Below are 23,906 nucleotides of genomic sequence, written 5' to 3' on the forward strand. Positions count from 1 at the left end.
CCAAATACGGATATTCAATATTGTGGTATGTAAAACAAACTTTACAGTAAACATTTTGTTTCAGATGGGAAAAACGAGTACTCTCTAGGACTTACAATTTTAAGCATGTTCTTTGCTTTGCAAGTGAAAGATTCCCCTTGCAAAGTAGTAAAAGCCTCTGTTCTTCTATCTGGAGAATTAACCTATATAACAGGTGCTCAGAGCAGTCTCAAAACATATGCATACATTCAACAGGAATGAAAATTTGTTTTAAGTACCAAAATGTTAGTGGATTTTCAAAAGCTTCATGCTGTTAAACGGACCTAAATTTATCTCTAAGAGTTATCACCAAAAACTCACATTTCTCTTGGAGATGTAAATTCACTGAAACTGTAGAAGAATGTTTATTTTTCTCCCAATGCCTTCAAAACAAAAATAAAGAATTCTGAACAAAATTACCAGGTGGGTTGTTCTCGCTTGAATAAATGAGGAGGACAAAATTAAGAAATTAACTTCGGGGCGCCTGGGTGGCTCAGTCGGTTGGGCGTCCGACTTCAGCTCAGGTCATGATCTCGCGGTCCGTGAGTTCGAGCCCCGCATCAGGCTCTGGGCTGATGGCTCAGAGCCTGGAGCCTGCTTCCGATTCTGTGTCTCCCTCTCTCTCTGCCCCTCCCCCGTTCATGCTCTGTCTCTCTCTGTCTCAAAAATAAATAAAACGTTAAAAAAATTTTTTTTGAAAAAAAAAAAGAAATTAACTTCAAACGTTTCCTCCAAACTCTGAGATACATCATTTGGGGAGAAAAAGAAGGTGGCTGAAACAGAAAGTGACCTTTGTTTCTAGTCCAAATTCCTTGATAAACCTTAGCTTTTGCCAAATGACACTTCAGGGACATTTTCTTAAAGTGATCCTCGTAGGCTACAGATAAGCCACATCACTGATTACAGACCAGCCTGTCCTGTAGGATACTTCGAGAGGATGTGGTTCAGATTCGCCCACAATGCAAGCAAAAACCGCAACCACTTGTCTGAGCATCATCGACTACAAAGAGCTATGTGAAAATAATTTAAAGAAAAGACAGACCAGATTTTTAAAGAAAGATACTAAGAGGATACGTCATATTGTAGAAGCAACTCATAATCAGCAAGCTGATATATTTCAATCAGGTGAAAAACATACTAGTGAAAATGTACATACCTAATTTTAGAGCAGAAGGGGTTACTTCGATCTCCCCACCAACTGGTTTAAATGCAGCCAGCTGGGCAGCCACTTCCGTCTCAAAGGCATCTGGGGTCTGCTGACCTGTAAGGTTTCCACTAGGGCTCTCAATCTTGTGGAGTGGTTCTTGTTCATCAAACACAGCAATCAGCTACAAACAAATCCAACAACACTCATTACTTGGTATGACATGCATCATCACACAACACTGTATCTTGCTGATTGTGATCTTTATTTGATTTTAAAGAAAATGGCCTCTGACAATGTCAAACTTGAATGTTACTGCCCCACAACTCTCCACTCAATAGGTCTAAAAGCATTGTAGCCAGGAATTAATTTTTTACTGATTCTTGAAATAAAGAACCAATTTTGGCTCTTTCGAAATAAGGAAATGGCTGCCCCTTCCCCTTGCCACCTTCACCAATATTCCTAAAAGGACTTCAGTATTTTTAAGAGTGTTTCCAGAAATAAAAAGTCGAAGATGCAGAAGCTGAGGATAGGTCTACTTGAAAAAAGAGGACATTCAAGGCTCGGAGAGCTGAGATATTATAAAATCCATAATTACAGCTGCCCTCTTAGACGCGATCACAACAAATGAATGTGTGTATTTCCATACAATGTGTTCATTTTGTGCACATAGATATCATCCCCTTTTTATACATCCCTTTAATTCTGTTCTCTTCCTTCATGACACTGTGCTGACTGGTTCAGTCCAATGAACGCCAAGTCCAAAGAGACTAAACATCAGCACTTTCAACCAAATTATTACTATCTTCATTTCAATTTCATTTCATAGGAGAACTATGTTTCTTAATATAGAACTATTAACATAGAACTATTAATATAAAACATTTAATTGTCCATTCCAAGTCATTTTTCATAAAGGGCAAAATAAAATAAAATATTCCAGTAATTGCCCAAGCACTGCTGTATCAACAGTGAGGACAGCCCTGCTCAAACTGTATTTTTGGCCAGCAGACAGCACCTCCACGGAGGACCTTCACAAGCGTCTCATCAAGTGCCGTGGAAAAGTCCAAATGTGTGTGCAGTAGGCAGCGAGAGGATGCTACTGTCAACCCAGGAAAGAGCAGTGTGGGCAACTGTGAAATCTGCTAGTAAATCTTTAGATATTTTTCATTCATTACATAAAACAAACCTACTTATGATTCAAGCATTTATTTAGGAAAGGCACAGAAAGCCCCATTCATAAGGGAATCTCGTTGGCAATAGTATTAATAACACAAATGCAGGAGTAATCAATCAAAACATCATAAATTCCAAGTTGAATCTTTCAAAAGAAATGAATACAATTAGGGATATGCAAATTGACTACTCAGAAATAATTTTCATAATTGACTACTCATTTCCAGTATGGAGACTTCTTTAATTGGAAAATCCAACAATCCTCTTACCACAGGAAAGAAATGCTACTCCCAAGGCATTATTTTTAATTCTTGAAATTGAGCACATATATTTTCTATTTTTAATTGGTAGTAATGATGAACTGATTTGAGAGAAGACTTAAATGGATTAATAATGAAAGATTATTCTAGTATAAAAATAATCAGTAGAACTGTATCTTTCTAATCATCTGGTCAAAGTGAAGAGTTTAAAACTTTAAATCTTGAAAAGGAAAATAAAATCAGTTTTTAAAATGTGCTAGAAGTGTAATTTTCATCACTATTTTTGTGACATAATTATAATTTCAGTTTTGCATATTGTTGAATTCTAACACATTTTAGTAACATTTATTTTAATTGCCAATCGGCAAGATGAAGTGGCTTATTATGTGGGTTCTATGAACAATTTTGTGTTAGTGAAGAGTAATACCTTACTCTTCCCTCTTCCTACATCCTTAACTGCTAGTAAATGCAGTGCGCCTTCCATATTGGGGAAAAGAGAAAAAAACTGAGTATCAGTTTGGAGCATAATACACAATCTTAAAACTGATAACTCATCAACTATGCCATTATCTATGTTTATTATGTAACCTTTCCTCCCCAAGATACTCTCCTGTTTTCCATACTATTATATCCATACAAGTTTACAGCAGATGTAACAACAATGATACGCCTACTTATCAAATGAGAGAACATAATAGTTTGGAGATTTTGTTTCCCAAAGGGAGAGGCAAAACAGTAATTGGTACTAGAATCTAGTCTTTTTCATTTCTAACTCAGGGTTTCAGACCACACTGTGACTGTTTTCCAACAAGAGAGCTGTAAAAAGAGAGGATATCTTGTAAAATATTTGTGGTTTGTCCACTAGGATGCTATATCCTAAAGAATACGGTCAAGAATGGAGAGAAAAGGCAATAGTCGTCACAAAGATGATGATAATAAGAAGTGGAGTATTCCCAAATCTCATAGTCCGTCTCCCAGTCCCACAATTGACAGGAATTATCTTCACAATGTCTACCCAAATGTACAGATGGATGAATGAATGAGATGGTCTCTCTTCCTGGAAAGAAGAGGTTCGGTTCCTGAATCGGTGGTGCCCAAACAAAGTCTTTGGCTTCATTGGTGCTGGCTGATAAGAAACTCTCCATGCGGTCTGCATTTCAACATCTACAATATGCACACTTGTTTCAAAACTGACAATTTCTTTAAATAGTACATTGTAGGTGCTTATTAGCTACATTACTTGCTTCATCAGAACACCTCCATTATCAGGTAACAGAGTTCCCAGCAGACGGTGTTACAGAGATGCATTAATTAACATAAATCATGGTTCTGGCTCCTCAACAGAGGCATGCTGATTTCCAACATGATAGAAAAAGAAGTTGGACAGGAAAGAAGAAATTCTATTTAACTTTTTTTCTGTTGTTAAGGTTTCACCTAGACTAAACTTCTATGGCATGTGGAAGATTTTTCACTGACATCCTTGGGACTATAGTAACCTAAACATTATGCAAAATGCAAACAGGTAATATTTCATTTGGATGCCTTTCTCTTCTGCTGCCCTATCCATCTTCTGGCAACCCTTCTGTTCTCCTTCTGCAGCGCTTGTATTCTCACGTCACCCAGCACAACACCAACATTTCCCAAAGACCCCATAATCCAAACTCTTTTCACAGAGTCATTATTTCTAACCAAAACTCCTGTCCTCACAGATCTCTGTCAGTATTTTGGCATCTCATCCCCAGATGTACACAGGAAGGTTGGTCCACAAATATACTATTCATTCTCCCACCCCAAACAAAAAGAAAAACCAACAACAGAAAGGTTTAAGAAACCTTCTCAGGACTCATTTACCCCTGTAGATAATACCCTATTTCTCTACTTTCCTTAAAAGCAAAATCTGAAAATGTCTGTCTACAGAGCAGTTTCCAATCTCTGCAGAGCAGTTTCCAAAGGACTCCTGTTCTTTGCTGAGACCACACTTGTCAGGCTCTTGCCCCTCCATTCCATGGAAACTGCTCTTATGAAGGTCAAAACCAATCTTTAGATAGCTAAATCCCAAGCCACTTATCTGGCTTGATTTTAGGACACAGTTCAACATGCCTCTTAAATTGTTTTGTTGACTTGTCTTCCTGGATATCTCTTGTGACCATCCGTTAAATTTCCTTTTACTTATTCCTCCTCATCTCTAAAAATGTGACAGAGAACACATCTAAGTTATTTTGGACATCTCATTTGTCTCATGGCATAGATGTAAGTATATGCTCATAAATTCCAAATTTAAACCTCCAACCCAGAGCTTCTTCTCGAACTCCAGGCTTATATGGTCCATCACCTAACATAACATGTGAAAAACTGAAAAAATGATCTTCCAAAGCTCTTCTCACAATCTTTTTACATTCAAATTACTGGCAGTCCATCCATCCAACTGCTCAGGAGAAAAATCTCATATTCACCCTTGATGCCTTTTTCCACCCCTCCCTTCTTCTCTCATACACCCCACACACATCCAGTTTGTGAACAAATCTCAAAATATAATCAGAGTTTACCTGCTTCTCACCCCTCTACTCTCATCACTTTGGGCCCAGCTACCACAGTCTCTCCCATGGATCACTGCAATAATTTCCTGTGTGGTCTTATTTCTACCCATGCTCCCTTCTAATCCATTCTCAATACAGCAGCCAGAGTGACCCTACTAAAACACAAGATGGGTCATGTGTCTCCTTTGGTCAGTCACCTTCCCATGTCACAGTGAAGCTCAAGTCCTTGCAATGGACTATCTGGTCGTAAACTCCTTGGGACATATCTGACCACATGTTCTGAGTGCGTTCTCCCTTGCTCTCAGGATTCTATCCATCTACGATTTCTTCTTTGTTCCTGACTCAGCGTCTTTGTATTTGCTGTTCTCTCTGTCTGAAATAGTCTTCCCCAGACACCTACATGGTTTGTTCCTCTGTCCTTCTGATCCTTACTCAAATGCCAGGCTTTTGCTGACCACACGATCTTAATTGCAACATCACAACCACTTTCTATCCTCCCTTCTTTTTTCTTTATCGCATTTATCGCCCTCTCAATGTTTCATTTTTTAGTTGTCTCATTTATTGTCTGTTTTTTCTCACTGTGCTAGAATATAAGCTCCAAGGAAACAGTGATTTTTGTTTTTTCTGTTGTATCCCCATCGCCTAGATTGGTGAGTATACACAATAGGCACTGAACATATGTTTGTTGCAATAAAATGACTAAAAGCAAGAACAGATACTAAAACCTAACAGAGCAAGTAAAAGATACCTAGATTTTTTCACGTGTTTTTAGAATAAACATCCAAATTATTATTTTTTTTAGAAATGAATGCATATAAACAACCTGTACATACCCATAAGACCCTCGAAGCGTCATCATCATTATTACCGTTGTTCTGGTTTTGTTATTATGGGTGGTGGGGGAGAGAAATTCCTACTTTTCTATTCAACACGAAGAGAAATTGCTTCTGCCACGTCAGGCTCCAAAAAGAGAGATTATGTGTGTTCTCTTTCTTTTTCAGGCTCAATTTTGAAAGGGAGAATCTGCTTATTTGGTCTCTGAAGGAGTACAAGTGGTACACCAGGGGTGGAGAGCACATGGAGAGGGAGGCAGAGTCAGCGGTGTAGTCTGAGATGGCATTCCATAAGCTCACGATTCAAGTGTGCAGCCTATACAAATTCAGGTCTTCCATTTCACGTTCTACCAGATTTCTGTGATTGTTTTAATAAGACACTATTTTCTCTTTAATGTGCCAGTAAAATTAAGGCACTGGGAGAATGTACAATGTTTATCTTACATGTTTTCTACCTCTGTTTGAGAGGTCAAGGTGGAGTGCAATTCTCAGGAGCACACCTAACTTCTAAATAGGACTTAAGAAAACATGTAAAAATAAACACACTAATGTAGCATGTAAAATGATATTCAATAATTAGATCTCAGTTGTCCATGCTGATGGTGCTCCCAGTTCAAAGGTTAGGCACTGGCTTTGGTAACTGCAAGCATCCCCTGGCCACCCCGGAAGGCCTGTGGGAAGAACATCTGAAATTGGGATTCTCCTAGCAAAATGATCACCCATAAAACTTCACTTTAGAGAATATTTCCATCTTTTTCTCATACCCTGTGTAGATCACAATAATGAAAAAGTCAACAACAACAACAAATTCAAAGATGAAAAGAAATGGAAGAATTTTGGGTAATTTACAATTATCTGTGAAACCTGAATAATAGACTTGATCAAAAGAGTCATGTGTTCTCTGCAATTTCACACCATCAATATCACTTCGAGAACTCAGACCTGTTTGTATAATTAAACAGTAAGACTATTATGATCAATATCACTAGTAAAGGGCTGTGTGTTTGCGTGTGTGCGTGCGTGTGTGTGGGGAGTGTGTGAGTCACGTGGAGGTAGAATGTTAAGTTCCTTGATAATATCCCTAGCATGCCTAAACACTTCAGCACAGAGCCTGGTACACAATGGAAGGTTAAATGTTAATTCCTTTTCCTACCATAGCTAACATTCTCTGGCTTCCAGACTAAATCCCACTTGACTTGTTTATCCATATTCTGCTTTCACTTTGTTGATTCTCTTTAATCTCTTCATCACAGGATTGACAGAGGAACAGAGAAAGTACCAAGATCAAACACATCAAATAGGTAATTTTTGTTTTTCTTTTTTGTCTTCCTCTTCATCACACAACCCGTAGACACGCTTTACCACTCTCCCCACCCTGCAAAACATGGGTTGTGCTGTTTCCACCGCAGTTTGAAGCAATATACCAATGCCTTTAGCTTCTCCAGTCACAAGTAAATATTTTCATAATAAATGCCACCAAGGGTATTTATTGCAGTGTCCCTCAATATTCATGATGTGGCTTGCTCTGTTATCAAACTATAGCATTCTGTTACTTTTTAGAGCCTGAGTTTTTATAATCGAATGCTATTATCTTTAGCCTATAGAGAAAATCAAAAAGAATCATCCAAATGCCCATAGAACATGATTTATAAAAGTACATTTTTTGTATTAGTAATTACAGTTAGGAAATGTGGCTCTATTTTAATTATACGTCAAGTACACTCACGTACTACTAAGAAAAACTTATTTGCCATATTGAGTTCTTTGGGTTCAACTCTTGAATTTAACAACACACTGCTATTTTTACCGTTTCATACATATTCCATATGACCGACAACTATCAAGTAAAATTCAAAGACAAAGGAAAAAAAAAAAACAGGATCCTACAAAACAAAATTAGAATCATTTGTCTCAAATCTTAATAAACACAATTAAATCTAAGTAAGACTGTGAAATTACAACCATTTCACAAGTACAGGAAAACACATTATCACCTTTGGGAAGAGAGTGAAACACGGAAGAATTTCATTTAAATGTATACATATCTGCTTGTAACTAAATAACAATGGGCTATGTGACTTACTTTTATGCCACTTTAAACAAAGGTTTGAAAACAGGTGATCTTCCTTCATAGGATTTTGACAGCTAGCTAAAAGCATTTAATCCATATTTTTTAAATGAGCATGCTCAAATTTGCATCCTCATCAGATGCAAGCATTAGATCAAGTATCCTCAGAGCAAGTATGCAACAGCTCTGATTCTCAGAAAGTTCAATCGACATTCAGTAAATGAGATAAAACCAATTTTCATTTCCTCTCCAAACTGAAAAATCTGTAATAGGGACCTTTACAAACTTTACAGCTTTAAGCTTCATGCTAAAGAAAATAACATAATTTATTCAACTGTACTAAGAATCCTATTTATTCTTATCACATTTTCAAAAGGCAGCTGCCTACACTGCTGGTAATAACAAAAAGCATGCCTATTAAAAAAAACACCGATACTTTGGCCAAAACCGCATTTACCTTTAATTATGCAGCAGCTCACTAAGAAGTCAGGTATACAATAAATACATTTATACTGAATCGTATTTTTCCTGTGACTGACTCAAGTTTGAGAGCCTTATTTTTTATTTGTTTATTTTTGTTACATTCATTCTTCACTTTCCTGCGTAGTGACAACTCACCATTTATGAAACAACCTTCAAAACCGACGCCTAATATACACAAGGAAAGCCTGAAGACACTTTCCTCTGTGCCCTTGACCATCCATAGCAGTGGTCAGGCAAAGGGCTCCATGGAGATCAGGTGGTAGCCACCAAGCTCTAATCCTAAAGGGCCCGGTGGGACAGCTACGGACAAAGCAAACACGTAAAGAAGCAGGAAGAAGTTTCAAGCATTCTGAGGTAACACAAATGTCAGAAATTAAAAAAAAAAAACAAACAGCATCTCTGGTTTTGTCAGTAATAGTATTTCCACTGTCTCTGAATTACACACACTAAATAACCGACACAAAAGAAAGTGGAAGATCCTTGGGTTAAACTGGTTGAGAAAACTCAAAAATGATGCCAATTCGCTGAGTGGCTTTGCTTGCCATTTACTCTGTATATCACAGACGTTCCTCAATTTTATCCAATCCCAAGGGCTTTGAAGGTCTTGGGAGAGTGTACGTTAGTGTAAATGAAGACAATGTTTTAAAATGCAGGGATACACATACACACAAATGACTTCTTCTTCAAATCACTCTCAACTAAATCACACACATCTAACCTGCATTTCTGAAAGAATATTCTTTTCTAAGGAAGCGTACCGGACACAAGAAAACATAAAATAGCACGTGGAAAAATATTTTGTAAATGACAAAGCAGACATATCTTTAAAATGTCGTAACTTTCACGTTAGTACTATTTTACTGGCTCAGTTTTTTTCTCCTTACTTCCCTACAGCTTCTATGCTCTACCCTCAACCAAAGCTGGAACGGCCTCAGAAACACCTTTTTGGTAATTTCTTGGCCAAGGTCCAGCGCTGCCACAGTCATCCATAGATATGTCAACAGACCCTTGAAGGCAGTAACTTACTGGAATCTAAGGCTGATTTCTCTCTGCAGGGATTATTCATCACAATAAAATGCCTCAATGCATCTCCAGGTCCTTACGTCTCCACTGCAAAGGCCTCAATTTGCTTCTGGCTTCTAGTCCAGCCCCCGGATGTTTACCCACAACACTACTGCTGAAATGGGCTTTCCATCACACAAAGTGGCATGGTCTTGCTCCAAGTTAAAATTCTTTATATTCTCATAGTTTCCAAGATGTAGTTCAAGGCCTTCTACTGGGTTCTATGTTGTTCCCACAATACTGTCCATGTCTCTATCATTACCAGTCACACAGCACAACCATCTTGATTTACTTGCCTCTATAACTGTCAGCTACTTGAAACCATGAGTCACATAACTAAAAAATGTATTTACCAAATAATTAGCCAGCCCTCACTATGTGCTGGGCACTGTTCTAAGTACTTACATATCCTATTTCATTTTCATAAGAAAACTTATCAGAAAAACAGTATTATCCCCACGTTACAGATGAGAGAATTCAAGTACAACCTGACCTTGTGTTCCAAGCTGCTCATGAGTACTTGCCACATGGAAGGGAGTGAGGGAAATGGTTTACATTCTCTGCTTTACCGGAAAGAAAGGGCAAATGTGGCCATTTGGATGGATGTGGACACCATCTCCCTGAGTCCTTGATTTTTCCATCCAATTGGGAGTAAAGGTAACCTCTCTTACCATGTATGCTCCTACAGAGGGCAAAATAGCTTCTGTCAGCTTTGAGGCTCAATGTAAGATGACATTTTACAATTGTTCCATCTCAAATCCACTTAGTATATTATGATCCTAACCCCGTTTGTTGGTGGACTGCATTTATGTACTTGACTTTCTTCCAGAGGAGACCTTCTGAAATTATAAAACTAATGTGTGTGTTAACATACTTAGTTTTGAAACAAACACAATCGTACGGTGTTCTCTACTACGTCTGACGGTTAGAAGAACCCTGCTTCTTTGTACTAATGACTGCAATCCAGGGTGCGTTGCTTAATTTTGTGGATTAATGAGTAAGCAATCAAATGTGATTTTAAGTCATGAATATAACAAACATACTATTCATTTATTTTGACAAGTATTTTAATTTATGAAACTTGGCTACAAATAGAACAGTCTATTTGGTAAAAGGAAAAAAAAAAGAAACCTTTCTGCTTTTAAGACAACTCAACAGCTCTCAGATAATAAACCTCTGCAGAGAATGATGACAAAGCCACCACCTTCTAAAGACAGATAAAGAACTGATAGGTTGATAGAAAAAACAACGAGATCTTACTGGATCATTAAACGTTCAAGGAGACAATGCTGCGTGCACTTGAGCTGCAGGCATGGTCTTTGGGGCTTGCCAACCACATGGAGGGTTTCTAACTAAAACAGGTCAGTGTTGGCCTGAGGCAGATGTCGCCTAGCCTGTCACCTTGGTAGCCTAAGACACACGTTTCAACAGTTTCACGTGTCTCTGAGGTGGCCTCACATTCCAGGCCTGAGGTCCCCCAAGGCCAGACAACGTGGTGAGTGGCCAACGACTACAAGAGAGTTTTCAACTCCCTGAAAATTAGCTGGTGATTAATTGGTACTACATTTCATCAGACTGGTGAGGGAACAGACTCTTTAGCAAAGACACATTTAGCAAATTGGCCCGAGCACCGGCTGATTGACCTCATGACAGGTCTAATGATGGTCTACTTTCTCCAGCATTTGGTGACAGCTGAACAACCGGTGAAGACGACGCAAAGGTCAGCGTGCAGCCTGATTGAGGGATGAGGAAGCACTTCTCTTAAATATTCCATTTAGACTCAGATCTTCCTTGTCATGGGTGACAAGGCTTTGAAGCCGATATCTTAAAAAATTAACACTGCACTTGCAGGTGGGTTTCGCTACTGAACCCCTTCCGTCTGAGTGGTAAAGCTAACCTTTTCCTTTAGCTTCTAATTGCTCTACATCTCCTTAACTAGCGATAATGTGGCTAACCCTGCTGGGATGGGTGTTGACTTTGGGAGCATCTAAATGTCAAGATTTGTAATTATGATTGTGGGTGTATTAAACTCACATAGAATGATGCCTCGCTAATTGGGGCCTGAAGACAAGAAGCCCAGGGTCCTTGCTCCTTGTTCACAATCGCAGGAGGGGTATTACCTCTTCCAGGAGTACCTGTGCTTCAGGTCTTGCCTCTAATTGTAGGAAGAGCATCTTTCAGAGTCAGTTGCAAATTTATATGTTTTGTGCAAAAGGCCTTCTTCCTAAAGCATCTAGAATATATTCTGTCGGCGTGAAAACTAGGATTTGTTTCTAAATTAAAAAAAAAAATGAAACACACTGAGCATAGTTACAGGAAAAAAAATGGAACACATGTTTTGAAATTAGGGCTGGACCCCAAAATTCAGGTTGCTAAGACCATCAGCAATCTTGGGTTTCAAAAGCCAGTGTTTACACTAAACTCTCAAACCCAGTAGCCACTTTTGCACTTTGCTACTCTAGGCTTTTATGTTTCTCAGGTGAAGAGAAGAGAGGAGAAGAGAAGAGAAGAGAAGGGAAGGGAAGGGAAGGGAAGGGAAGGGAAGGGAAGGGAAGGGAAGGGAAGGGAAGAGAAGAGAAGAGAAGAGAAGAGAAGAGAAGAGAAGAGAAGAGAAGAGAAGAGAAGAGAAGAGAGGGAAGGGAAGGGAAGGGAAGGGAAGGGAAGAGAAGAGAGAAAAAAGAAAAAAGAAAAGAGAAGAGAAAAGAAAAGTGCTTAGGCAAGAAGAGGTAGGACTCGCAATGTCTCCCAGGGGAAAGAAAACTTCAACTTCAAAAGGATGTCATTAGGGATACTTGTGAAAATGCACAGTAGAAAAGAAGACATACAAGATAATCTAAAATCCCAGAAAAGTCCTGTTACAATATCGGTGCCTTTGTCCAGTCTTCTCTTCTATGGATTCACATATGTGTCTCAACATTACTTGAACCATAATTCATGACACACAATTTTCTGATACTTTCACTTAGGATTTTCTTGTATACAGTTTTCTCTAATTTTAATCTGCAAAAAATGAAGAAAACTCATGCCTGAATAATATTGCATAACATATTAAGTCATATAAATAATTTAGCCATTCTGCCATTCAGGACACATGAAAATGAAGGTTATCTAGGCAAAGCAGTATAATTTTTTCAACCACTGCCAATTTTACAGACAATATTATATTCTCCTGTTTAAAGGTTAATTATTTGATTACTAGTGATATTGAAAATAATTCTATAAGCCATTTTTATTTCTTCAGTGGATGGTCTGTTCATACCCTTTGCCCTTCTGTTCCATTTTCTTTATCAGCATGTATTAGCTCTTTTCATTTTAAGTATATTGTCTTTTTTTATCTTTGCAAAATGTTTGACAGTTTACTTTTCATTTTTGTTTATGATGCAAAAATTTTCATTGCATGGTACTTCGTTTAAAACCCTCTGTTAAATCTTCAAAGGTCCCTTGTAAATAGGTACTCACCTGGAACCAGTAATACTTTATGATGGGCAAGCAGTAAAACAATGTTGGTTTCATTTAATTTACTACTTTGATAGTCCTGTAAGACAGAGCAGGTGGGAAATGTTCTGATTGATGGGCATTTGGTTTTTAAATCATACATACATATTCTAAACAAATGCAGATTGATAAAGCTACTTCAATAAAGCAATCACAAATAAAATTGTAACATTTCACTGATTTCATAATCCGACTAATTCATTAGTTTTTGCAGATTCTTTATGCTGAAATTCCACACAATCCATTATTAAATGGAAAAATATGGTCAGGCAATTTGTTTCAAAAAACTTTCAAGTGCTTGAAGACTTTCAGATTCCCTTATTTCTTTTGCCCCCCAGACAAGACAAACTTTGTTATTTTTCATGTTTCTTCTATATCTCCTACTGTCCTGTCATCAATCACGTTTGTTCTTTCCTGTAAACTCTCCCTGCTCTTCATATTGCCAAGGATTAAAAGGCCCAACTACTGAGAGTGATGGGTAAAAACTGAGAGTGATGCGTATGTGTCTCACCAAAGACTTTTCATTTATTTAACAACATGGTTTTCAGCCAACCTATTGTCCTAACGACTATGAGGTTTCTAGCCACATTTCTCTATCTTACCAAAATGTTTTTTGCTTATATTCCATCCTCCAATCTGCTCTTTCACGTAAATTTCAGAGTTATTGACATTTAGTTCATCCACAACATGTAAGTAACATATGGGGCACTTTTTAAAGAATCGGGAAACATGACTTCTTTCAGAGATGTAATCTAGTAAATAAATATGTATTGGTCTGTTTGTAAATACACAAAATCAACTCAAGGAAATACACCCAGGACAACATTTAATTCACTATATAAACAGACTAAAGAAGTGGTTATGTCAACAAGATGAAAGTCAGGAAACTGATGTCGGAAAGGAATATACTAGCAGTGCCACTCTAAGTTTTACCTTCTGAAGGCACCTTCTGCATTAGTGAGCAAACCTGAAGCCCCATTAATAGGGATATATCCTTACTGTGAAATGAATGATGTCTGGGGATTACAGTGTAGTACCATTAAACTCATTAATCTAGGACCAGGTACACAACTTGAGGCCCAGTGCAAAATGCAAATGTGGAGCTCTTGTTCAAAAATTAAGAATTGGAAGATGATGTTCAGAGTACTGAACCAAACGTGGGGCTCTAGTGACCATGGGACCCTGAGCAACTGTACAGGTCACATGCCCATGAAGCTGGCCCTGCTTGAATCACGTGACTTTCCAAATGTATTCTGGTTTCATGTTCCCTAAGTAATATGATTGTGTTTTGACTTCTCACATCAATCTCTCAACAGGGAGAAGATATGTTGGCTAGCAGGTATGCAATATATAGTCCCCTTTGCAGATGTTCCACAAGTGCTTATGGTCCTGCTGAACTTTATTAGTTGGAATCAGAATTCTTGAGTCAAATCAATCCATAGCAGTGAGAAGACATGGTTTATGGAACTACAGTGCTTAAATCCTGTATCATGGTTAAAAAAGTGTTTCACATATATGGTATCTAGGGAGGTCTCTTCTGTAAACTCCTTAAACTTTGAGGGCTCTCCCATGTGAACTTGTATCTTAGTTTATTCACTGAAAACATAGTACTGGCTTAGAAGGCAGCTTAAGTCAATAGGAAATTCTGGGAGTTTTTTTTTTTTTCACTTAAATGCAAAAGAATACTATAATTATGTAACAGGATAAATATTGCTACAACAGTGATCATATTACAACACAGAAATGTGTCAAAGTAACACAATGTACACCTTAAATTTATACAATGTTACCTGTCAAATTGATTCAGTAAAAATAAATAATGCAAAATAATTGTAGAACAAGTTATTTTCCCCTGATTCCTACTTGTCTAGGATAACATTTGTTTCTATCCAAGGCCTTACAAGGCCTTCCACAAGTAGCCGGAGGCCAAATCCAGCCTCATGTTCCTGTACTCACTCATCTATACTCTTCTCTGCCTCGCTCCCCCTCAACCAACACCACACACAAGCTTCTGCATCTACAATGACTCTTTCCTTTCCTAGAATCCTTAGTAGTAGGGAACGTAGGCTCTGAAGCCAGCCAAAGTTCAAATCCACCTCAGACCCTTTTTGAAACACAGGGAAGGTACTTAGCTCCTCTAAGACTTAATCATTTTCTTCATCTATGTATGAGAACAGCAGCTAACATTTACTGAGTATTTACCATGTTTAAGCACATAATTTCAGACTGTAATATCTTACTTCTTGCTTATACCGCTCCTAGAGGAAGCTAGCTCCTCCTCATCAATAGCTCCAAAAGTGGAGGCACTGACAGGTTAGATGGTTTACATAGACGCTAATCGGATGGTTAAATGATAAAGCCAGAATTAGAAGCCAAACTTCAGCACCCCTTCATTATTCTAAGCCTTCCGTTTGAGTTGTTGTAGTATATGAGATATAATTTAAGAGTGCCTAACCACAAAAATGGTACTTCTTTAATGCTAGCCCCTAGCTATTATTATAATCATCATCATTATTTTTTGAGAGAGAGAGAGAGAGAGAGGGGGACACCCTTGTGAGTGGGAGAGGGGCAGAGGGAAACAGAGAGAGAATCCCAAGCAGACTCTACATCCAGTGCAAAGCCCAATGCATGGCTCAATCTCACAACTATGAGATCATGACCTAAGCTGAAATCACGAGTCAGACGCTTAACTGACTGAGCCACCCAGGCACCCCACATTATTTTTATTGATCAAAAGCCCTATTCATCCTTTAAGATCCAACTCAATTTGTAACCTGAATAATTTCTAGTATCTAGAGACTGTATTTAATACTATACCCTAGTATTCTTTAATTAGAAATGCAAAAAGTCAGTTTCTAGAGACCAGGTAACTCCCAGCCCAGAACAATATTGGACTGAATATATGACTAATAAGATAGACTGAATTTATAATACTTAAATAGACGAACATCGAAAATGTGGACATTTTCTTCAACCAAAATACACACACACACACACACACACACACACACATATACGTGTGTGTGTGTGTGTATGTATATATACATACATATACATATATACACACACACACACACACACATATATATATTCGTTAAAAAGAAAGATATATAATGTTATTAGAAGCTTTTTCATCATGTTAAGTGATAAGCATCAAATGAAAAATTAAAAGAAAAACAAGCTGATGGGGAGGGGGAAAGACACTAATTAGAGCATAATATCCATCTGACGTTTTGTATCTAGCTTCTACCCATGAGTTATTGATATTACCATTAGGAGAAGTAACTCTTATTTCTATAGAATATAATGTAACTCCAAATATAAAGTGTTATCAAAAATTGCATTTCCTAATAGCAGCTTTGGATTAAATGGGAGTGAAGGTGATTGCCTTTCACACGAGTGTCATGACTGGAAATGCTGGGCAGCATTTTCTCAGAAACTACTCTAGAAAGCCTGTACAGTTAATCAACTGTGGTTTAGAAAGTCTCCATGCTTATAATTTATTTTGTTTTTATAGAAAAAAGACTTGGAAAGGTTCCTGTGAGACATGGAAAAATACCAAGATCTGTCAAGGATAAACATGTTTTCTTCCCAAAGCCCTCGAAGTCAGTGAAAATGGTTTCCAATAATGAATCACCAAAAGAAAAGGCCCTGTTTTTATTGGACTAAAATTAATAATTTCTATGAAACAAGAGGACAAATGGAAAGTGGATGTAGGCAACCAATGGGGAATGACTGCCATTGCACTTAGACAACCTCAGAAGGTCAGCACTGGAGTAATGGAGAAGACTCCAGTAAAACAATAGGACTTTTTTTTTTTTTTAATGCTCATGTTCACTCTCTGTGTGTTGGGGAAAAATTGTTTTAAATGTGTTCATAACTGGGAGCTTTTGGCAAAGGTGAACCCATTTATCCAGACAAATCCAAACGGAAGTCTAAAGTAAGCACATGATGTACCATGCAAATTATTCTCCACGAATGTAGCTAAACGTGACAAATGTGAGTCAAATATCACACATCTCTAACTGTCTTGCTTCTAACTTAAAAGGGAAAAACATCATTTATTTGGAGCTGCCAAATACTATATTCTCACTAATTTAATAAGCAGGCACCATGTTCTCTACCTCTGAAAATTTATGTTGGTCTTTGGACGGGTTCAGCTGCCTTTTTAAATCTAGTGGTCTGTGACCATAGAGGGTTTTAGCCAAAGGGAAAATGACTCCATAAATCCACAGAGGCTGTCTTGCTTTAAATTATAGTTTGAAGACTTCAGGACTATATGAAAAGACTTTGAACAAGAAAAATCAACACACGCCAACACATATGTATTGAAACTTATCCTATTTTACAATAGAAAGCATTCCTCAAGCTTTAGAAAGCCTGTGCGCATAAGGTAAGATACAGATTTGGCAAGGCCTGTGGAGACTTGCTACCTAATTATCAAGAAATTTGAGGGGAAAAAAAAAGAAATTTGGTCATACTGTCTCATGAAGCATGTTTTTTGATTCAAAAATATGATTAGTTTTTGATTCAAAAATATGGTTAGGATATTTTTGTTCTTGATATTTCACAAAACAATGGACATTTTCATTATGACATCACTGGAAAGCAGACTATGTTGCTTCAGAGAATGACAAGCCACTTTTCTTTGGAATGCATGTTAGCCCTCTTCTAATCAGGAAAGGTTATTTCCTAACTTCTCAAACGTTAAGTGGCAGGTGAAATGCATGGAAAGAATCTTGAGATTATAAGATTAGCCATATATTCTAATAAAATAATTGAGTTCTGGAAAAATTACATGAATTTCTAAAATCCTGTAGCTAGTTAACAGCTAAATGAGGGAAAGAATTGAGCCAACACCTAACCTTAACTTACAACTTAAAAAATATTGCATACTTGTAAGGCAGGTACTGAGTTCTTCTATTCATCACATTTCCCACCATTCTGGACTGGCATACGCTCAACATACTTATTTAGTAATTTGCCTAACTCCTAAAATAATTGGAGACCTTTATCCTACGACTGACTAAAATATACAGTGCTCTTTTCACTCTATACTTCTTCCATGATTAAAATGCAGCTATCAAATGAGACTATACTTCAATCTTCTTGCAAAGACTATTTTCATTATCATTTGCAAAATAAGTGATGCTCTTTATACACAGAATTCCTTCCTTAAGTCAACGGGTTGGCATCATTCACAAAATACAGAACACTGCCTCTTTAATGACTAATTATATGGGTCAGCTTGACAGGGCCATGGAGTGCCCAGATATTTGGTTAAACATTATTTCTGGTTGTGTCTGTAAGGTTGTTTCCAGACAACATTAAAATTAAAATCAGTAGATTGAGTAAAGCAGACTGTCTTCCTGTATGGACCTCATTCAATGTACTGAAGTTCTGAGTAGAATAAAAAGACTGAGTAAGAAAGAATTCCCCTTTCCTGCCTGTTTCAGTTTGGACGTTGGTCTTCCCTGACCTTCAGACTCAGACCAAGACATCTGTTCTCTTTAGGTCTCAAGACTGCCAGCTTTCAGACTAAAATTTATGCCACTGGCTCTCCTAGTTCTCAAGTTTTCAAACAGGAACTGGAATGACCCGTTGGCTCTTCTACATCTACAGCTTTCTGCTCAGCCTCCATAATCACATAAACCAATTCCTTCCAATAAATTTCCATATATGTGTATATATATATATATATATATATATATATATATATATACACACACACACACACACACACACAGACACATGTACATACATCCTGTTGGTTTTCCTCTGGAAAATCCTAACAGCCTCATTTCTCAGAGGTCAAACAACTGACAAAATCAATGCTTTAGAACAAAGTCTCAGACCCATAAGCAATAATGTCTTCTTAGTGTTCCTTACCATTATGTACATCTTTTACGACGCTCACTTATGGAATTTCCAGGCTAGGGTTAACTAATAGGGAAAAAAAACCCACAAAAAACTAGAAGAAATGGAAGACTTCCTAGATTTGAAACTGGGAAAGTTGAGCTAAAATGGAAGAGAGCAACACTTAAAAGCAGCAGAAGCGCAGTGTTCATTGAAGCCTTAACTGTGCCTCAGTGAACGTGGAAAGGCCAACGTTCAGTAGTCCAAATAGGAATCTCAGTGAAGTGCTTCAACTCTTACATCTAAGGAACCTTTTTTGAGTACTTTTAACATGCCATGCACTGTGTTAAAAACTCAGGATACAGCCCCCCCATCTCAAGAACCTATTGATTCAGTAGTAGGAAGGGCAGATGCACATGAAAACAATATGGACACTGTGACATGTGACACAGTGGCTGAAGGAGCAAAATGCCATGTCAGGAAGAGAGAGGAAGATACATTCTGTGGATGTTTTCAGGGAAGCTGTTAAAGACGTTAGAGAGTGGAGATGATATTTCAGCTGGGCCTTCCTTAGTATGACTGCATAGGGCAGCAAGTTTGGGAAGCCCATCAAAGTACAAGGCACAACATCCAGAAAGGCACAGGATAGGACGTCGCAAATTCACTGTTTGCAAAATGCCAACCACTTAGTTTGAGGTGTTTGGAGGGCAGGTCCCTAGAAGCTGACAGGAAAATAACTAGAAGAGATAAGGCTGGATTGAAAAGTTAGAGCCAGAAAATGAAGGACCTTGAACGTTGTGCCCACAGGTATGTTTCCTGAAATGTGCCCTAGGTTTTATGACTTATAATGTATGTTCATGCTTCTTAAACCTCCAGTCCTAACCTACTATGAAGAAGCCTCCCTTAAATCATCTGGGGAATAAGACTAGATGTAAACAGATAGACTGCACAAAAGTGGTACGTTGTGTGCGCATCTCCGTTGCCCCTATCCTCGCGTGCTCCCACTAAAAGATTAAAATACACAGTTTGGTACCTGAAATTATCTGACATATGCAACTGAAGAGTTACTCCACGTGAGCTATGGGCATGAGTTAGAGGAGGCATGTGTGTGGGTGGGTGTGGAGGAAGCAGGAGTGAAGATCGGTAGGTAGTCTTAATTAGTGATGTTGGGTACGATCAGCGACCGCAAAAGCAGAGGTTATCAAAATAAAACTTTTCTAAGTTTAGAAAGTTCACCATTGTTTTTACTTGAAAAATAACTAGTTATGAAATGTCAACATTAAACAGTTGGATTACAAAAATAAAATATAACGTAATAAAATAGCTGATTGGAGGATGGCACGGTGACCAGGCACTTTGCCTTGACCGCCTGCCTGAAGAACATGGGGCTGAATGTAAAATCCTCCCCCAGCGAGTGGGTTTCACAAAGGGATAGAGATGGCTGTGGCAGCTCTATGCCTGTGAGAAGCCAGCAAGGGGAAACTGGCAGCTTGATGGATTACTATTTACTAAAGGGCACACCTCCTTGCCCTCTCAGGTAGCCTAGAGAGAGCTAGGGGACAGGAGCCATTGACAGGAGGTCCCCAAGAGTCAGCTCTTAGCCTCCACAGGGCAGCTCTCTCTCTGCCCTTAGAGGTCTCCCCAGAGCTCCCAGTCACTGGAGCTGCCTCATTTCAGGGGACCACTTTAAGAAGGCAACATGCTTCCTCCTCTTCCCCCATCTACCAGGCTAACTTTTAAAAAAGTCAGTTGGCTTCACTTTGGTGTTGCCCATTTTACTGTATTTCATTTTGAATTTTCATCAATTGTTTCTTGCATTCTTTCCGTGGTGTTCAGATTACCTCCTATTTCCTTTCTTCTTCTTTTTTTAAATATTGGTTTATGCAACATTTGCCTTGTTCTTAGCTTAGTTCCTTTAGGTGATAAAATGTCGAATGTCTAACCTTTTCTATTTTCACGAGCTTTTTGCTCATGTTCTTTTTAAAATTCCCTTTAACATTTTACTTTTCAGCTTTATTTTTTTTTATGTTTTCCCTCTGAAATCATAATTGCTGGCATTATACTTAATTTTGTCACTTCAGCAATCATGGTTTCCCAATGATAGATAGGAAGGATAGCACAGGGATAGCAATGGAGAGCCCAGCCTTCTCTCAGACAAGATGGAGGTCTCTCTATTTGCCAAAAACAGTCTCGTACTCACCTTATCTGAACCTCAAATACTTCTATTAATATGGAGTCTCATAAAATAAATTCCAAACTGGGTAGCTCAAAGAACTTTACTGCTTGCCTTCTCTTGGCACAGACCATTTTCGTGCGTTATGAGCAGTCTTAGATTCTATAAATCTGGCACATAAAATCACGAGGTAAGAGGTAACACTAGACCAGAGGGTCCCCCTAGGGAAAGGACACTAAATCGGCTCCCACGGTTTACTTTAGTACCTCCGAAAGTTCCATAGGAAGAAGGTGCAATAAAGGGCTCATGGCGGGATCCTGGATTCTCCTATGTAGCAGCCAGCCTACTGCTGACCAGTACGTTTCCCATCACAGGTCACAGGAAGATCCACTTGGCCTATGGTGTCTTTAAAGCCACTTTCCTTTTAGAAGAGAAATGTCTGGGTTTGAGAAAAGCAGAGAGAAGCTATTTGGATCTATGATCATCTACAAACAAACGTGTTGATTAAAAAGAGAGAGAAGAAAGAGAAGTAGTCAAAGATAATCTGAAAAGAGGTATATTTACACACACTTTTTAAAAGATATAAATTTAGATTTCAAAGAAGTTGAAATCACTGTATGAAAAGAAGTTTGTATATTTTCATATATTTCAAACATGTGTGCCATAGAAAAGTGACCACATAGAAGATGATTCCCATTAGCACTCACTGGTGACCGGCTTAGTGTTTGTTTTATCATTTATCCTAATTTTGTTTTCTTGTTTTTGTGTATTTTTTCAATATTACCCCTTGAAAAAAGTTAAAGCTTTGTTAAGCTTTCTTAAGATATCCAAATCTGTAAAACGAAAGAGGATTTTTCTCCCATTCTGCTCCTCTCTTGGGAACAACTTCAATAAAATTCAGAATTCAGAAATGTTTCAAACGTTCTCAAAAAAGGCTTGTGATCCCTCAGAGTGCCATCAATAAATCAGTTCACAGAATCTGGTAAGGTTTATTTATCTGACTGGAACTAAGGAATTTGTACTAAATCACTACATTTTTTGAAATATTGGTTCTCAAATGAAATATCAAAACAGAGAGAGAAAGGAAAAAAATATTTTGACCTGACATCTTAATGCAGCGTTACTATAAAAACAGGGAAAGTAAAAGGTACATTTCCAGAGATAGTCAATTTTAATGGTAACCGACAACAAAAAAATTCTTTAGTCCTAGTTATTCACTCTAGTAATTGGTTTGTAACACATACCGTGCTTTGATTATTATAGCTTACAAAAGATCGATTTACATATTGAAAAATCTGACTTAGTGGAATTGTACAAAGTAGTAATTACTGAATAACTACAACCTAATTTTTTTTCACATATTCGAATATTCCTTGAAATGAAAATCATAAAACGTTAATAGCCAAACATTCCCTGAATCAATATTATATAAAACTTAAAGATATGTACTGAAGAATGGCTAAATTCAAGGTCTGTACTTCCTAGTAGACTAAATATTCCGGTAGTTACATTTGACATTTAGAACATGTACAAGGATATAATTTTTAAAAATATATATATATATAACTCAGGATGTTACAATAAGAGTTCTAAAAAAAACCCGACGAAATTCAGTTTATAAAGAAACGCAAATTATTTCTTCAACACTTAGCACTCTCTGCTCATCGTGTACACCATCTAAAAATGTCACTGAAGGGAGAATAAATCTTTCAGGAAAATTTCCTTTAAATGGAACCAAAGGTTAAAAGACCCACATTGGAAACCCTGCAGCACAAAGGACTCCAATATTACCTTGAGCAATTTACAATAAGCTTTAATTTACCCATTTAGAAAACCTGATTTCCATAGGAAAGGTACAGCAGTAATAAATCTTATCCTGCTAGGAAGTCTAAGAGGGGAAAACAAAACAAAATTTCACCAGCTCTTTGTGCATTAACTCCTTCGTGTCACCAATAATCATGTTGTTAAATATGTTTTCAGGGCAATAATTTCCATCCTAACAGATTATAGTGTTAGAACGCATCAAAACAGAGTGGTTTGATCTATGGTTAGCCATGGATCAAGCTTTAAACATATTTTGTGTTCTTTGAAGTGTATGATAAAATTCACGTATTTTTTTTCATTTATAAATCTTGATGACTTTCATTATTAATTCCTATTAAATAGAACATTGTCTGTAGCTCTCAAGGTTATTATATAAAAAACTGCCATGACTAAATTAAGCATATGAAATTAATACAAAACAAACCCCGAGGTTTATTAGTGATGGACAAATTAGTTTCTAACTCTGCCATGTTAATTGAATAGCACCTATGACATGGAACATCTGTTATTCAATCAACTAACTTTGAGATGATTGATTTGTTAGTAGCACATCTTTTATAGCTGTTCCACTCTTCCTTGTGCTATAGTTATTTTGCCTCTTTGCTCCCAATAAATTATAAGCAGCTGGAGGCCAAGGTCACTCTCTTACTGATACTAGTGGCCCTGCAAAAGTAAGCCCCACGCCTTGAACGTAGCAAGTATTCCCAGAGTATGCATTACTGTGACTAGATTATCAACTGGCCATTCTCAGCAACTTAGACCTAATGTCTCATTTCCTAGCTGTGGTCAAAACCACTGTGACCCCACATTCAGCCTTGGAACTGTCTCACCCACTTATATCTACAACCAGGGAATTGTTCCCAAGGCTCTCAAGTAGTACCTTCTAGCAGCAGGACTTCCAGTAAGCAGTAGTATCTTCTTTGAATAAGAGTACCTTACCTTCCCCACACGTCTTAAAATCGTCTCAGTGTAATTTT

The 23,906-nt window shown here is 37.7% G+C and overlaps 1 protein-coding gene across 3 annotated transcripts in view; it reads right to left on the reverse strand.

Moving 5' to 3' along the window:
• PARD3B (par-3 family cell polarity regulator beta) overlaps positions 1-23,906 on the reverse strand; it is a 1,004,898-nt gene that overhangs the window by 604,702 nt on the left and 376,290 nt on the right. For all 3 annotated transcript variants that reach the window (XM_058707885.1, XM_058707904.1, XM_058707895.1), the window contains exon 3: positions 1,175-1,346. In XM_058707885.1, coding sequence (XP_058563868.1) covers positions 1,175-1,346 — 172 coding nt within the window. The remainder of the gene's footprint in view (positions 1-1,174; positions 1,347-23,906) is intronic.

The sequence above is a fragment of the Neofelis nebulosa genome, chromosome 2 (assembly GCF_028018385.1).
Source record: "Neofelis nebulosa isolate mNeoNeb1 chromosome 2, mNeoNeb1.pri, whole genome shotgun sequence".
Classification (NCBI taxonomy): Eukaryota; Metazoa; Chordata; class Mammalia; order Carnivora; family Felidae; genus Neofelis; species Neofelis nebulosa.